Here is a 17,653-nt window from a genome sequence, read left to right as displayed (position 1 = left end):
CATTGAGATGATACTGCCCGCGCTCTCCCCATGAACCATGAAGCAAGGTTTCCGCCAGTTTTTGTTCCATGGCCGGGAGCGGGAAGCCGGCTGCTGACTAAGGTAAATATGTGGCTGAAACACTGCTCCGATGACATAAGCGTGGCTGGTGACATAACTCTAATTTCCCAGGCCGCGATCTGTGGCTGAACCCCCGACATCGAAAAATGTTATCCTGTGCTTTTGCTCTCCAAGTCAACCGTGATAGCAGATTCGAGTGTCGTCCCAGTCGGATGGGGGGCTGTATGCGACCTGTGCACGTCGGACACTTGAATGGTGAATGGCCGCAACTGCCCTTCGATCTTGAGTCCTCGTATATAATATCCTTGTTCACTGTCATCCCTTTTAGATGACGTTGGTTGTTTACGCGCTTCGAATCCATCCACAGCGCGCCATATCGCCCGGCTGATATTCCCCTCGCACTCCTATCGGCATCGAGGTTAATTTGGATCACGTTCCCCCGGCTTCCGGTTACATATATATGGCCCCGCTTTTTCTTAAACTTCTCACCATCTGTCTTCGATTTCGTCTGATCATTTTGGTGCCAACGGCTGTTACGTCTTCGAAAATTTAGACTGATTCGAATTGCTGATATTGGAGGAGGTAGAGAGAAGAGGGACTGAGTGCATGGGGCACGGGTGAAGATGGCTCCAGGCGGAGGAGGAAATATTAAGGTGGTGGTGAGAGTGCGGCCTTTCAATGGCCGAGGTCAGTCTCCCCTGGTCTCCCCCGGTCCCCCCCCTCTTCATACCCACACAAGATATACTACTCAGCTGGTGACTACTTTGGTTCTAACGATATGTGATTGTGTATGTCGCAATCTACGCTACAGAGCTCGACCGTAAAGCAAAATGTATCGTTCAAATGAAAGGCTCGCAGACCGTACTTACGCCGCCACCAGGAGCAGAAGAAAAATCACGGAAAGGCGCGAAGCAAGGGGGTGCAGCCGTTGAAGGCCCGAAAGTGTTCGCATTCGATAAATCTTACTGGTCGTTTAACCGCAGCGACCCGCATTTCGCCGGCCAGGATGACCTTTTTGAAGATCTCGGTAAACCGTTGCTGGACAATGCGTTTCAAGGATATAATAACTGTATTTTTGCGTACGGCCAAACTGGATCTGGCAAGTCGTATTCCATGATGGGGTACGGCGAAGAAGCGGGCGTTATCCCCAAGATCTGCAAGGATATGTTCTTGAGGATCGCTGCGCTTCAGTCCGCGGATAAAAATCTTACGTGTACGGTGGAGGTGTCGTATCTCGAGATTTACAACGAGAGGGTCAGGGATTTGCTTAACCCCACAACCAAGGGCAACCTTAAAGTTCGAGAGCATCCTTCAACGGGGCCCTACGTTGAAGATTTGGCGAAGCTGGTGGTTCGCTCTTTCCAGGAAATCGAGAACTTGATGGACGAGGGTAACAAGGCGCGAACCGTCGCGGCCACAAATATGAACGAGACGTCCAGTCGATCACACGCCGTTTTTACCCTTACAGTGACACAAAAGCGCCACGACACGGAGACAACCATGGATACGGAAAAGGTCTCTCGTATTAGTTTGGTCGACTTGGCCGGTTCAGAGAGAGCTACTTCCACTGGCGCAACTGGCGCGCGTCTCAAGGAGGGTGCGGAGATCAATCGCTCACTCTCTACTCTTGGTCGTGTCATTGCAGCTTTGGCTGATTTGTCCGCTGGGAAAAAGAAAAGCGCCTCGATGGTGCCATACCGTGACTCCGTTTTGACGTGGCTTCTGAAGGATTCTCTGGGAGGTAACTCCATGACTGCTATGATCGCAGCAATCTCACCAGCCGATATCAATTACGATGAGACGCTAAGTACGCTGCGTTACGCTGATTCCGCCAAGAGGATCAAGAATCATGCTGTGGTTAACGAGGATCCTAATGCAAGGATGATCCGGGAACTCAAGGAGGAGCTGGCGCAGCTTAGGAGCAAGCTTGGTGGAGGGGCGGTTGCTGGAAGCGCTGCCGGCGGCGGTCTCGCTGAAGAAGTTTATCCACCTGGTACTCCGCTCGATCAACAGATGGTATCCATCGCCCAGGCCGACGGGTCGATTAAAAAAGTCAGCAAGGCAGAGATCGTTGAGCAACTGAACCAGAGCGAGAAACTTTACAAAGATCTCAACCAGACTTGGGAAGAGAAGTTGCAGAAAACAGAGGAAATTCATAAAGAACGTGAAGCGGCGCTAGAGGAATTGGGTATCAGTATCGAAAAGGGATTTGTCGGGCTCAGCACGCCCAAAAAGATACCCCATCTTGTCAACCTGAGCGATGATCCTTTGCTTACAGAATGTTTGGTTTATAACATTAAACCGGGCACAACCACGGTCGGTAACGTGGATACGGCGGCAACCTCGGAAATCCGACTGAATGGTTCAAAAATACTTCACCATCACTGTAGTTTTGAGAACGTCGATAATGTTGTTACCATCGTACCCAATGAGGGTGCGGCGGTGATGGTCAATGGATTGCGCATAGACAAGCCCAAACGATTACGAAGTGGATTTCGGATTATTCTGGGCGACTTTCACATCTTCCGGTTTAATCATCCCCAAGAAGCGCGTGCTGAAAGGGTGGAACAAAGCCTTCTTCGGCACTCCATCACCACAAGCCAGCTTGGATCCCCTGCGCCAGGAAGAATGGGACATGACAGATCCATGAGCAAGGCAGGCTCAGAAGTCGATGGAGAGTCTAGTAGAGCCGAATCCCCCTTGCCATCGCACAGGGGTCGGGATTCCGATTGGTTCTATGCTCGACGAGAAGCCGCGAGTGCGATATTAGGGCCCGACCAGAAAATTTCACATCTGACGGACGATGAATTAAACGCGTTGTTTGATGACGTGCAGAAAGCCCGAGCAGTGCGGCGGGGCCGCCCAGAGAGCAAACTTCTCGACGGTGAGGACGATTCTGATTCGCTTAGCTCGTATCCAGTGCGGGAGAAGTATATGTCAAATGGAACTATCGACAACTTTTCCCTAGACACAGCTCTTACGATGCCGGGGACGCCGCGCCAAGCTGACGACGAAGACGGGGAGGTGGATAACACTGCATTACAGATGGTTCGTGACGACATGCAACAGCAGCTCGATAGGCAAAAGGAAGAGTACAAAACAAAGATTGCTACTGCCGCCGGGGCGGCATCGCCGGATTTAGAAGAGCTACGCGTAGAAAAGGCACGGATGGAAGATGCGCTCAAAGTTGCGAAGGAGCAGTTTCAACAAGAACTACAAAGACAGAAAAAAGAGTTTGAATCCCAAATAAAACACATGGGATATTTAGGTCCCCAGAGGATATTTGAAACCGGATTCACTCCACTGGAGCCTGGAGAGATGTCAATAGCCAGGTCCGTTGTTCTGCATTGGCGACAGCGGAATTATGTTCGGATGGCCGAATCGGTTCTTCAGCACGCGTCACTACTCAAGGAAGCACAAGTCATGAGTAATATAATGGATAAGCACGTTGTTTTCCAATTCGTTGTCGTTGATGTCGGACATCATATGGCGTCGTCCTATGATCTAGTCCTAAACGGCATTTCAGGCGATGACGATGTGGCTCTGGAAGATGCGAAGAAACCATGCATTGGAGTTCGGGTAATTGATTTCAAACACAATGTTATCTACATCTGGTCTATTGACAAGCTGCAACGTCGCGTCCAGTCCATGCGACAGATGCATCAATACATCGACCGGCCGGACTATATCCAGCATTTCAAGCTCGAAAATCCCTTCTCGGAGACATGCACCCCTCAATACTCACTGGTAGGTGACGCTGACATCCCATTAGCAGCGGTGTTTGAGTCGAGGGTACAGGATTTCTCCGTTGAAGCCATATCACCATATACCCAAAGCGTTGTCGGGATCATAAAACTATCCCTCGAGCCATCCTCCGCACAAGCACCTTCATCGACTCTCAAGTTTAACGTGGTAATGCGTGATATGGTGGGCTTTGCGGAACGGGAAGGAACTGACGTGCATGCTCAACTATTTGTCCCTGGTGTTTCGGACGAAGGCGGTGCTACAACAACACAGATGATTAATGGCTTCGATGAAAACTCGATCAGGTTCGAGAGCGTACATAGCATGAGCCTTCCCCTCAACAGCCCCAGGAATTCGACCTTGAAAGTGTGCATTTTCGCCTCAGTAACTTCAATGCATCTTGACAAACTGCTCAGTTGGGATGAAATGCGGGATTCTCCCGAGTCACCGCCTCAGAAGAGGAAGACGCCGCGAATTCCCGAGTCCGAATTTTATCAAGAAGAACGGCACGATATCTTTGTGCGAATACAAATACTTGAGCTTGCTGAGAATGGTGAATACATTCCTGTCGATGTGGTGCAGAGCAATAGTCTTGATGCTGGCACTTATCAACTCCATCAAGGATTGCAGCGACGCATCGTGGTCAACCTCACTCATAATTCAACTGAAAGCCTACCGTGGGAAGATGTCACGAATTTAAGAGTCGGAACAATTCGGCTTCTTGATCCCTGGGGGAAAATCCCTGATGCGGATCTGAAATCCCTAGATGTACCTCTCAAACTAATACAAGAACCAATGGTTACTGACAACGCTGATGGGACGTCCAACGTAACACTTGTCGGGCAGTGGGATTCGAGTCTTCATGGGTCGCTGCTACTCGACCGGATAACCGCAGACAAATATCGCGTTCAGATATCCCTTCGTTGGAATCTGATTTCTCCACGACTGCAGGAGCCCATCGTATTTGAGCTCGATCAAACGCTACAGATATTGGGGAGGGCTTATGTACGGCCGCAGTCGATGTTCAAGCAATTCTGGAGCTCAATCCGTGTTGTGCACTCCACCGTGGGGATGTTCTCCGTAGCCGTGCGGCCCATATCAGCGAAACGAGCAGCGGACCTCTGGCGCATGAATACTCAGAATGACTATGTCAAGGGTGAAGAGCTACTAACAAATTGGGCCCCGCGAAAGGTATCACTCATCCGAGATTTCATTAGTGCTCGAAAGAAACGACAACGACTTGCCGAAATAGACGCCGCTCGGGGAGCATTGAGTACACGCACCTTAACACCGTTATCGACCAATGGTCGATCTACTCCGCTTCAGGGCCAAGACGGTGGTAGCGAGCGACGAGATATGTTGCTTCGGAAGTATCTCGATCTATGGTCAACTAAAAAGGACCTAACTGAAATAATCCTTATCAAGGATCATACTGAACCGCCTACTCGTGGTGCTGCCTTCGCAAGAAACTTTTCCGCTGCAACAAGCCTAGCGAGCACCAGTGGCGATTGCTCCGCCATCCCCGCAGAACAGTCATTGCAATCGTCGCCTCCGCCACTACCCAGTCATCAACAGCATCACCCACAAGAGCCGTCAAGACCTCGCTTCGTAGCCACAATCCAACACATACCCAAGAACCCCACCGTCCTCAAATCCGGCTACCTCTACACACCCGACGACACATATAGCAACTGGGTCCGCCGCTTCGTCGAGCTCCGCGTCCCATACCTTCACATCCACTCCGTGCCCGACGGCGACGAGATAAACGCAATCAATCTTCGCAACTCGCGTGTCGATCATGAACCAGACTTTGCACGGTTGCTGGACAGCGGCGTGAGAACTAGTCGGGATGGCGACGGCTTGTCCATGAGAGGGCGGCCAAATCTGTTTGCCATTTACGGGACGCAGAATACGTTCCCCTTTGCGGCGAGGACAGAGGCGCAGAAAGTCGAGTGGATTTTGAAAATTGATCAGGGCTATTTTAGCACGCAGGCTAATGGTGACGGGGGTGGGAGGAGTAACAGATGATCAGGGGTCTTAATCGGCTGTTATTAGCTTCAATGATTTGAATGGTAAGGGATTTGTTTTCTATTCTATCATGTTTTATTTTATTTATCGTTTTTGGCGCCTGTCTTCAAGGAGTAAGATATATGCATATATATCTATACGTATATACGTAAATTTCTTTCCCAGTTTGATCAGTTTTTTTTTTTTTTTTTTTTTTTGACTCGATCTTCGTTACATTAATCATGTATAAGATCTCATTCTCTCCCCTTTCCCCGTTTCCTTCTTCCTCTGATTTCTTCTTTTGCTCATTACCCCATTACGGTTTCAAAATCCTGACGCCTTAATGATTCCAACTGATCCATATATACCTAAGAAAGTAAGTATCTGACCAGTTCCTTCCTTTGGCTGCTTTCCATTTTTCCTTCTGGCGTCCTGTTCATTTTGGAAAGTGATTGAAACGCTCATTTGGTTATGACCACTCGCATCGCTCGTTCATTCTCTGTCCAACACCTTTTTAGTTGATTTTTTCTCCCCTGCTCATTTTATTTTTTCTTATATATTCACTAGGCCCAGTGCACAAGCTCAGATGGAGCCTCGTTTCACTTTCGCCTATTATCGCCCTCTTCTTAATCATCTTGCTTGAGTTGTCATTTTTATTTATATACAAGATACCCCTGCAGACGAGAGAATCAGACGGAGACTTGAAATATATATTTTCTATAGAAGCATTTTTTTCATTCCTTGATTCCTGCACTACTTTTGTGCCTAATCTTTTTCCATCTTCTTGTTCTCCTTGTCTCTCTTCCTCCGTTTCCTCTTTTTCTTATTTGATCTCTCTCTGTTGTGTCTGATAAACCTTTATCATGTAGCCTTTGTATATCAACAAAATATATACTTTGAAAATATACGGAAGACTAGGTTTAGTATATTTCTGAAAATATTTACCGCGGTAGTATAATTTTAGAATAATCTTAGGGCTTCGCCTCGAGCAGCAATATAATTACGCAGGATGATTCCCTCTGGACTGCGAGAGTACCGCATGTTAAACACTGGCTTGGGCGGATTTCCTTGGTTGCTTGTGGGTCGTTCGACTTGATGCAACGCCTTTTACAACTGACAAAGAGGGTTAAGCGGCTGAGCATGTCGAGAAATCGAAAAGAAGGAAATAAAGACAAATAACAAAAACAAAGAATGCACCGAGTAAAAATCTAACAGGGAAAACTGATTCGTCGACCTGGGCAGCAAAGCATCTCAGACATGCGAGGCTACTTTACCTACCTTGGGGTTCTCCTACCAGCATCTTCGTCGCAGCACTGTGTGCAAGATCTTTCGAAAAAAAAAAAAAAAGAAAGGACAAGAAAAAAACTCATCCTAACCAAATGGTTCCTCTACATCTTCTGAGCATCATCACTGTGTAATTCCTTTGAAGTAATCGCGGGCGGTTGCGTTGGGCAAAGGACAATCCTTTCCCCCGTACCTCCCATCATCACACTCTCTTGGCTGTTCATAGAACAATTCAGAAGCACCTGGGACGGGGAGTTTGAATATGTTAGATATTAGGTCTGTTTCCCATTCACAAATGGTAAGTGTATTGATGCTCATTGCTATCCTTTCCGTTCCCCCGTTTCTCTGAGTACCCCTGGTCACATGGTTCAGGTCTCGTTTCTTCCATTCAATTTTTCCTTCTCTCTGCTCATGTTAGGATACGAGATGAAATAAAAAAAGAATGACAAAAGGGGATAGAGTTATTGATGGTGTCCCAAGGTAGGGAAGAGAGGCACAAATACCTAGGTATGCTGTTCTGATAATTTAGATGTGAGGAAGAGTTGCAAAAACACATAGTCAATTCTTGACGAATCAGCGGACTGCCAATGTCAGCATTCCAGCGTACCAATTGGTCGTCACAGCCTTGCTTGCACTGACCACCGATTAAGGGCCCTAGACCTTGAGTCCTTGCTAGATCTGTAGTTTTTAAATGCTAATTCCTCAGAATTTAGAGGTATTTAGAAAGTTAGTGAATGAAGTACGGCGAATTGCTGACCAGTTAAACTTATGATTTGCGCTTCTGTGGGTTGCTCGACCACTTATTCAGTGCTTGATCTAGCCTGGGGATTTTAGCCCTACAAGATCGGAGAATGAGCATCTGGCTGCTCTCAGCTAAGGCTGGAAACTTCTAATACTATTTTGAGTTTTAACAATGAAAATTGATTTAAATGAGCCTTATAAAATTTGAATCTGCGCTCTTTTTAAGCCACTTTGTAAGTAGTTAGCTGCTACACCACCGGGTCAAATTATAGAGATTTAGAAGTTGAAAGGTAGATATCTATCTCATCATTGTAGAGATTAATCAGAGTAATACAGCTTCAAAAATAAAAGTGAAAAGATTTCTCGCTATATTATAATAATTCATTAATATAATAAAATAAATTTCTATTACAAGATTTAGTTAATGAATTTTTAATTGAGTTTAGTGACAAACTTATTGAATATTGAAAATAGAATTTAAAAATAAATTAAAAATTTACTGATTTTGAGTTAATTCTTTGATAATTGAATAAAAATTTAACAATTAATTGAACTTTTTATTAATATATAATATAACTAATTTATATTAAAGAATATTTTATATAACTTTTATTCATTTCTTTTATTAACAAATTTATTAATTCATCTCTTATAACATACACATAAATATGAATATTTTTATCTTCTTAATATTTACTTTTAATACTGTACTTTGTACAGTAACAGCAGTAAGTAATAAAATATATTTTTACATTCTTTTAAACTAAGATTTTATCAAATATAATATTTAAAAATCATAATTAACTAATATTGAAAATAATATTGATGATTTTATTCAGAGTAGACATTCAATTCAGCATCATATTCCATCTATTAATAAACTGGCTGAGTTTCGAAAAATCACCGTCAATTTAAAGAACAATCAATTTGACAAATCTATCTTCTCTAGATTTGAGTTCTGTACTACTATTCCATGTCACACAAATATAGAATGTAGAACAAATCCATTTGTTCCTGAGAACTGCATTTTTTGTGTTTCGCTTCCAGGATCACAGCCACAGGTTAGATACTGTGACGACTTTTAGCCAATTATTAAACGCGGACACATATCTATTATGCTTATGTTATTATATAAGAGGTGCTATTAAAAGTATTGCGCTGCTCAGATTCAATTTATACAGCTAAAAAGCGCCACTGCGTTTTAATATAATAGGGTGTTAAAATATGTATATAGCTCAAGATGTAAACTGCAGAGGTTTGTCTTGTAGCTTTTATTAAGTTTATTTCTTTTGTTTTAATATTTATTATATTCTTAGTTATTATTAGTTTTCATTTGCTTTGAAAAGTTTGATTTATTATTTGTTGATATTATAGTTATTAAAGTACTTCTTACTCTTTTCTTCTAATAGTTGTTGTTTTTACAATTTTTTTTTCATTTATTTTGAGTTGAATTATGCTGACTGATTGTTATTCTCTTGATATCATTTTTCTTGATTGAATATTTTGAATAGTTGTTTGATTTTGAGCTGGAATTCTGTTAATACACGTACCAAATTTTTTTTGTATATCAGATAATTCTTGATTTGAAAAATCCGGAAATATTTCAAATAGATGTTATAGTCACTGACTGCATACATTTATAAATGAAGAATAATAATAATAATTTTCATCAACTGATTATTACTGACACTACTGGTATTATTGACACTACTGATACTATTATATTCTATATTGTATTCTATCAGCTGCTCTATCTTCAACTTTTTAAATTCTCAAATTTTCTATCTATCTACCCAATCAAATTCAGTGTAAGTAGCGGTGCTGGAACTGGCTGCTTATATCACAAGAGGTCCTTAAGACTCTACAAGGATTAAGTTATAGGAGATAATACGGTGATATATCGGAGAGGATTCAGATTGAATGGTTAGATATTTGAGGTCGTAGAACGTAGGGGTCAGATTATATCAGAATGATCCGCTGGCCCCTAGAAGATTAGGCCGGCTGCTAGCTATATACACGCAGTATCATTGGCAGATCGAACTTAATACGATGTAGATGACGTTGTATGATGCAAGCGGCATGATAATGCCTTGATTTCCAACTCGATATGACGTTGCTATGTTCGGTGATGTCATATCTTTAGGCCAATTACCAATTCCGGCCTACCACTGGCACCTTAGTGCGGGTTTCTTACATTCAGATCTAAATCATCATCAAATTTCTCAATCAGAATTTCAAGCTTGTGTCCGATATCAGTACAAAAGAAAGAGAACAGAGCAGAATAAAGGTAAAGCTTTAAGATTAAGATATGATTGTGCTGCATATAATAATATTTCTCTCTGTTTGTGTGATAAGATAGTACTATGACCACTAGGTTTTACATAGCAAAAAGCCAACATAACCATTTGTTAAATGGTTGCGCTCATAGTGATATAGATACCCGTGGGTGTGGTGGTGTGGCCCGCCAGCCGCAGCCAGCTGGGGAACCACATTTAAAAAGTCAGTGTTGGCAGGAGTTTCGTTCCATTGATTAATTAGAATTGGATCAAATAGATTATATAAATTACACTAAAATATATCAATACAGTCAATCTCTTAGATAGTTCAGTAGTTTTTATGTATTTAATACACTAAGATACACACTAAAAAATTACACTGATTGTGCCTCACCCTCAGATGAGGAGATAGATGATCTACTCTGATATAACCCTTAATTTTCGTTAGAGTTACCCTAATATTTTAGTATCACAATATTGAATAGTTGTTATGATTTTTTCGCGTTTCAATTTATATGAGTTCTTGATGATTCATAATTGAATTTTTGAAGCACTGAAAATTGAAAATCTATACTATATATATAGTATATATTTCATCTCTCTGATTGCATAATTATGTATAAAATCATGATCAACTTTTTTATCAATCTCATTCTCAAATATATTTAGACTGGTTATATACTTATATATGAAACTATTTTCATTTTTAAATATTTTAGTTCAAATCTTAAATATTGTTTAATTGTACTATCATTTTACACTATTATAATTCTGATTCTATTTTATCATTTACAATAAAAATTTAACTTTAAATACTACTTTTATTTTAGTTGCAAATTGCACTAACTTTAAACCAACATTTTAACTATTAAATAAGAATATAATAAATAGTATTAATATAGTAAACACTGAACAGACATTTCTATTAATTTTCTATTAATTATTATTTCATATTACTCTTATTTATTATTCCTTTTTTATCAACAAACTTATTAAAATATCTATTATATTATATATATCAATAAATATGAATATTTTTATTTTATTATTATTCACTTTTAATACTGTTTTTTGCACAGTATTATCAGTAAGTAACAAAATATATTTTTATATCATTTTTTAAATTAGTATTCTATTAAATAGTATCTTTTAAAACAACAGCTAACTATTAACAAAAATAATACTGATTATTTTATTCAGAGTGAACTCTCATTTCAGCATCATATTCCATCTGAATTAACTCATTCTCGGAAAGTTACTGTTAATCAAAAGCGGAATCAGTTTAACCGTTCTATTTTTTCCAGATATGATTTCTGTTCTACCCAACCATGTCAATCGCATGCAGACTGTAATAGACCAGGTGCTCCTCCTGAATGTCCTGCTTGTGTGACTGTTCCAGGATCACCATTATTTGTTAGAATCTGTGACTACTGATAGCTTAGTATTATTGAGCTTTATTACTTATAATAGCGTAATATGGTATAATATATAAAATACTTATAGCATTATATAAGAGTTAAAAAGATTAATGATTAGTTTTAAATAAAAAAGATTCCTATCTATTTTTATAATATTATTATAAATGTAAGCTTATAAAAATAGATTTTTCAATTTATCTTTTTAAAATTAATAATACAATAATATGTTCATTATTATACGTAGAAGAATTGTAATGAAAAGCTGTAAAAACAGGCTTGAGCAAGTGAGATAACTACTACAGCTTAGAAGATTGAGAGATAAATAGAAATACTCAGTTTATTAGATGAATTATTTAAAAGATTTTATATAACTTAAATTTGATTCTATTAAGAACAAATCATTAACTTTTCAAATAAAAAATCAGATTATTAGTTAAGAAAAATTACTAAATGCATCAATATTTTGTTGTTATATTCATAGTAATTAATAGAAAGAGATTTGTACACTGTTTAGTGATTCTTTATATATCATGATATAATTATGTATTCTACGATTTTACTTGCCTTGTAAAAGTGTGCTACAGGGTAATAGGAAATGATGAGAATAACAACAAATAAACACGTCAATAGGTAGCCATCTCTTATATTCAAAGCTAATCGCTGATCTCCTAGGACCTACGGATATCAGCGAGCATTATGTACGCCCCTAGATCACGTTGCCACTATCTTGCCACTTCCATCGATTTCTATTATATTTGAGCACCCGGAGTTCTGCTTCTAAATATAGATATCTCCGTAATTCCCTATTACATTCATATGTTTTATATTTTAGATGAACACAACAATCTTCACTATTGTATTATTCTACAATTTATATAATCTGACCCCTACATTCTACTGCCTTGATATCTGGTCTTTCTATCCGAATCCATTCCGATATAGCACAGTATTACCTTACATAGATTTATCCTCCGGCCGAAACTTTTGAACCACGCTCAGCTTTTTTGAAGTATCTGTCCGTGGCAACAGAAATTCGTGCCTAGTAGCAATGCAACCACATGTTCAAAGTGCCCATATGGCGATGCGCTTTATGAAAATCAGGTAGCTGGAAGTGGCGAAGCAGCAGGAGCAGAAAATACCGGTCTCAGTAAAGGTGTCAGGCGGGAAACAACAGATGAGGATGAGAATGAAGTGCATGGTATATGTGGCCAAAGAGATGCCTTTCATCAGATAGTATTCCCCTTTTCAGGATTCCACATCATGTCACATCGAGTTTTCGTGATTGGGGGCCCAGGTCACGAGATCGAAGCTCCATGCGGCAAGGGGTGTGTAGTGGCCTGTGCTAACATGGTCGAAAGCACTGTCAGACAGCTTGGTTCAGGCTGTGGGAGCGGCTTTGGTCATTCTGAATGGATGGGGAAATGAGGGCTAAGGTTAGGTATGTGGGGATGGCGTTGCAAGCCTGCCGATTAGGCATGGAGTGGAAGAGTTTCCGCCTCGTGCTCCCGCATCATCAAGCATGACAGCCAGCCCGTCGCCAGTCTTTTTTTGTCAAGTGCAGTTGTTAGGACGGGGGACCCACTGCGCGCCGCAGGCTGATGCCCAAGGCGTTGCGCATTCCTACATGGACCATACAGGCATGGTACATGCTTCGTCGATCACGTATGTACGGCGTAGTCGGCCTGGGAGTTCGTAACCGCTGGGTGTGAGCATGGTCATTGTCGAAGAGCGCTGGCATACAAAAACATCCCTTATCTGCGAAAGCGGGGCAGGTCTCAGTCTCCGAAAGCCAGTCACATGTATGTAGCATTAAGGTACTAGGAAGAGCATCGAATCAAGGAACAGCCCCGATGTGCATTGTGATGGCTCGAATAGCCGGTCAACCCTCTTGAATGGACAATTTCCCAAAAGGGCTGTTGGGAAAAGCATATTGACAACCCCGTTGAGATAAACATTTCGTCTCTCCCTGACGAAGAGTTGACACAAATTATCCTTCGCCTTCTGCCCTTAGCTCCACGCGCACTCGTCATCAATGTTTCGTTTCATAAGGCCACAGCTCAATGATCCCCATCCACACGTGGGGCGTCGGATGGATGCGTCTGTGCCCGCCAATCACTTTCCTCAGTCCTTTTCCGCCCGTTCAAAGATGAAACTCAAAAGTCAAGAGTGAGGACGGTAGAATGCGAATGAGCGCCAAGCGAAGAATATCAGATGCGTGATATTGGCAGCTGGCAAACTGCTAGGATCTCAACATCATGTCCCAGTGATTGCCGATCTGGTGAAGTTGCTGCACATCCCCCGTTGAGCTTACTAGCTCTTGAAGACGGGACGAGATAGGGCAGCGGAAGAGGGCAAGATCTCTTTATGTGTTTGTCAATTAGAGTTGAGCTTGGCCGCGGCCAATTCGAATCCCCCCAGTCATTCCGGATTAGATGGCGTCCGCCTGGCGCAAGAGACAATATATGGTCCCATCAGACCAAGGCTATCATTGCTCCAAGAATGCGGAATGTAAACCTGGAAGCATGTAGGCGGGATGGAATAGCACTGCTCTGCTTTCTGGGCACACATGACCGGCTGGCTTCCAAGGTTGGGTTGACTTTCATTCAGGGGCAGCTTGAGAAGTGAAAGAACTTGTTGTTATGTTTTGTTGTGCAGCACTCCACCCATCGATGGCCTTATTGAAGCTGAGGAGCAGAAGAATCAATCATGAAGGTCACTAGCGTTCCCAGTAGAATATTGGAGGGAATTATTTGATGAAATGAATTCCCCCCCTGTTTCTTTCATAATTTGTGATTAGATAACCTGTTAATCAACGAGGCTTGGGCGGAGTTGAGAGATAAGGGTCAAGAAACAAAGGTGTCATAGATATAGCATTTGATTGTCAATGTTTCAGAGAAAGTTCGGTTTTCTGAATGGAATTAAATTTTTATTTTATTTTTAACATTCAAAATTAGCTGTTATGGAGCTGTAATCAGGATATGAAATAGAGGAAAGCTATTTCATGCTCGCTGTTGCCGTTCATCAATCATACTACAACTTCAACAGGATACATTTACTACATGAAAGAATATTCAAGCAAGTAGAAAGAAAAGAACAAATTTGAAATAGAAAAAGTTTTTGTAAATACAGCAAACACCTTTACATATAAACCACAGACAATAAATACATTTTATATCAGGTGAAAGGAGATCGTTCACCAAACATTGAAGGCCACCTATCAAAAAGCTAAAGAATATATATTATAAATATATATATCCTTGGATATACTATAGATGTATAGAAACGGCGGGGAAACAAAGAAATTCAGAAATCCAAAACTAGAACCCAAATAGTCCAAAGAATCCGAAGAGATTTTGTTCCACCATTTTTCCATTTTTTTTCTCAGTTAATTTATTCATCTGGCTTGGGTTGCTTTCTTTGTTACTGGCCCTTATAGCGACTATCAAATGTGCCTCAACCTAAGGTCAAGAGAAGAAGAAAAGGATGAGAAGGGATGGGATGGTATGGGATGTGATGTTAAAACATGGATTTTTAGCATATAAAGGTTAAAAATAAAAAGTATGTAAAAAAGAGCCAGCCAAAAATCGATATATATAGCTGTAATAATAAATAATATAGTAATAATAAAATATGTAAATAATAAGTAAAGTAATTGGAAAATAGACACGGAAAAAAAAAAAAAAATCACGCATCGAAGCGTTATCAGGCATGGGGCCTATTTGGAAGTGTATATGGATAGGAAGATAAAAAATTCGAAATTTAAAATCGTAGAGAGGAAAATCAAGTTGAAATCAGACGGAATGTGGACTTGGAAAATAATAACAATGGGATGTGAGTTGACTACGGGGCTTTTGATATCGACGGAGGAGAGGAGTTGCGGTTTTGTGATCAGGCGAGCGAGGAGAAATCGACGACGTGAGGAGGAATAAGAAATGAAAAATATAATCACATAAATAAACACCCCAACCGATCCAGAGCAAATGAATATAGACAGTGGTGGAAAGGGATCAAGGCGATTGAACGAAAGACGTAAGCTAAGACTCAAGCAAACTAAAATGCAGCAGAGCACAGACACAAAAGCCGAAGCCCAGAGCCAACGACTGAGACAGGTGCATGAGACAAGGACCATCGTAAAATTTCCAAGAGTCGGTGAATATAAAAAAGGCACGACAGAAAGAGACAACAGAACAGAGAAGGATATTGGCTAGGTGGATGAAAAACTGGAAAGAAAGAGGGGAAAGCAACAACAAAATAAAATAAAGGGGAAATGGAAGAGATACGAAATTGTCACAATTCCCCAAGGGCATTGATAAACGGTCGAACCTCAAGAGGAGAGGGCATAAACATGTAGTAGGTTGAAGGCAAGCGAGACATTCTTAGAGCCGAACTGGTAGGACAAAACAGAACAACGACAGGAGCAATTAACGCGGCGACGATCATATACACCCGCATAAAAACAGCACGCGGCGTAAGCAGGGACGCAAACTGGTATGAATCAGCAACAGAAAAGCAAGGCAAAACAAGTCAAACATGGCAGCACTGCAACCTATAGAGATGACTTCATATTCCTGCCCCAAAGCCATCCTCCTGGTTTTCCTCATTTTTTTTCCTTCTTAGTTACCAATTGCATCTCGTATTTCCTCACTTTTTCATATATGGAGATTAGAAGAACGATATGACCACATGTATCTACCCGTCATCATCCACATCTCCATCACTATCCACACTCGTACTCGGTCTCCTTTGAACTGCACCGGTACCAGCACCGCTTGTCTTCGACTTCTTTCCCCCATGGGCACCACCATGCTGCGCATTCCCACTCAAAGCAGCCGCCGCCTTCCGCTTCTGCCCCGGTGACACATTCTGCGCAGATGCGTGCGAATGAACTTGCGGATGTGAATTCCCTTTGGTCCCACCAACACCAGCGGAGTTATTGTTCTTATTGTTATTATTTCCATGATTCGGCAAATTCTCAATCCCGGTAACGCCTAGCGCGGCGTTCTTCTCCATCTGCGCTACTTCCTCGGCTGTCAGGAATCGGCCACCTGGTCCGCGCGGCCGGCGCATGGCGTGGTTGTGTCGTGACTCGTGGAGGTAGGGCTTGCGGCCCTTGGAGGTGAGGCGAAGTTGGTCTTCAAGCTTTTGTCGCGCGACGCGCCGCTTGAGGATGCGGTGGAATTGCTTGGCATTGACATAAAGAGGTGATTCTTCAGCAGGTGGGGCGGAAGGAGCGGAGGTGGAGGTCGTGGTGACGAGGTCTTGGGAAGGTTGGGGGGGTTGCTGTTGCTGCTGTGGCGGTGGGGGGTGCTGCGCATGTTGCGGGTGTTGCGGGTGTTGAGGATGCTGAGGATGTTGAGGCGGGGCGGACATTGGTGAGGGGCCCGGTGGGGGTCGTTGCATGGTGTGGTTGTGGCTATGGTTGAGGGCGGGTTGGGCGTTTTGTACATGGGGGCTGCTGATCTGTTGGCTCATGCGACGTTGTTGTTGCTGCTGCTGCTGCTGCTGCTGCTGCTGCTGTTGTTGTGGCTGTTGTTGTGATGATGGTTGTTGCTGCTGTTGTATCGACGCATTTTGCGGCATTTGCACTTGGTTGGAGAGCGGTGCCATTTGGCCGGGTACCTGTGGTGGCGATCTTGGATGTCGTTCATTTTTCACCTGAGAAGATGGTAACCTTGGTGAACCCCGAGCGCCTGGTGGCAATCCACCGCCCATTGAGTCTTGATGCAACGGTTGGTAGAACTGATGACCCGAGGCAGCGGCAGTGGCCATCGCGGCAGCGGCAGCAGCGGCTTGGGTAGGAGAAATTCCATACGTTTGTGGGAGTGGAGCGTACTGTTGAGGGAAGTTCATCTGCTGGTGTACCTGGCCGGGCGCACTTTGTGTTTGTTGGTAATGTGATTGTGAAGGGAGGATTGGAGAAGCCTGGTGGTTTGAATGGGGGTGTTGCATGTGCGGTTGAGGGTTTGTGGGGGACGTGATAGACCCGACCGGCGGGCCAGTATTACCAGTTGAGGATTGGTATGGAGGCATGTGTGAGGATGCATGTGGGTGCTGATTGTGAGGTTGTTGGTATTGAGGGGGATACTCCATGATTGACGCGCTGGTTGGGTGGAATGAACTTGG

The 17,653-nt window shown here is 42.5% G+C and overlaps 4 protein-coding genes across 4 annotated transcripts; 3 read left to right on the top strand and 1 right to left on the bottom strand.

Annotated features, from left to right (window-relative positions):
- Positions 1-903: 903 nt before the first annotated feature.
- On the top strand, positions 904-5,832 carry HCBG_09048 (kinesin family protein; the record flags this gene model as incomplete). Its single annotated transcript, XM_045436097.1, has 1 exon — positions 904-5,832. The coding sequence occupies one exon, from the start codon at positions 904-906 to the stop codon at positions 5,830-5,832; it is 4,929 nt and encodes a 1,642-aa protein (XP_045283249.1).
- Positions 5,833-12,790: 6,958 nt separating this feature from the next.
- On the top strand, positions 12,791-13,867 carry HCBG_09047 (uncharacterized protein; the record flags this gene model as incomplete). The annotated part of the gene is made up of 4 exons (XM_045436096.1): positions 12,791-12,855; positions 13,004-13,192; positions 13,258-13,329; positions 13,795-13,867. The coding sequence occupies 4 exons, from the start codon at positions 12,791-12,793 to the stop codon at positions 13,865-13,867; spliced, it is 399 nt and encodes a 132-aa protein (XP_045283248.1).
- A 1,487-nt stretch (positions 13,868-15,354) lies between these two features.
- On the top strand, positions 15,355-15,738 carry HCBG_09046 (uncharacterized protein; the record flags this gene model as incomplete). The annotated part of the gene is made up of 2 exons (XM_045436095.1): positions 15,355-15,445; positions 15,506-15,738. The coding sequence occupies 2 exons, from the start codon at positions 15,355-15,357 to the stop codon at positions 15,736-15,738; spliced, it is 324 nt and encodes a 107-aa protein (XP_045283247.1).
- A 481-nt stretch (positions 15,739-16,219) lies between these two features.
- Positions 16,220-17,620, bottom strand: HCBG_09045 (uncharacterized protein; the record flags this gene model as incomplete). Its single annotated transcript, XM_045436094.1, has 1 exon — positions 16,220-17,620. One exon carries the CDS (start codon positions 17,618-17,620, stop codon positions 16,220-16,222), a length of 1,401 nt encoding a protein of 466 aa, XP_045283246.1.
- Positions 17,621-17,653: the final 33 nt, after the last annotated feature.

This window comes from Histoplasma capsulatum (assembly GCF_000150115.1).
Source record: "Histoplasma capsulatum G186AR genomic scaffold supercont2.20, whole genome shotgun sequence".
NCBI lineage: Eukaryota > Fungi > Ascomycota > Eurotiomycetes > Onygenales > Ajellomycetaceae > Histoplasma > Histoplasma capsulatum.
This window is presented reverse-complemented; position numbering and strand designations above follow the sequence as displayed.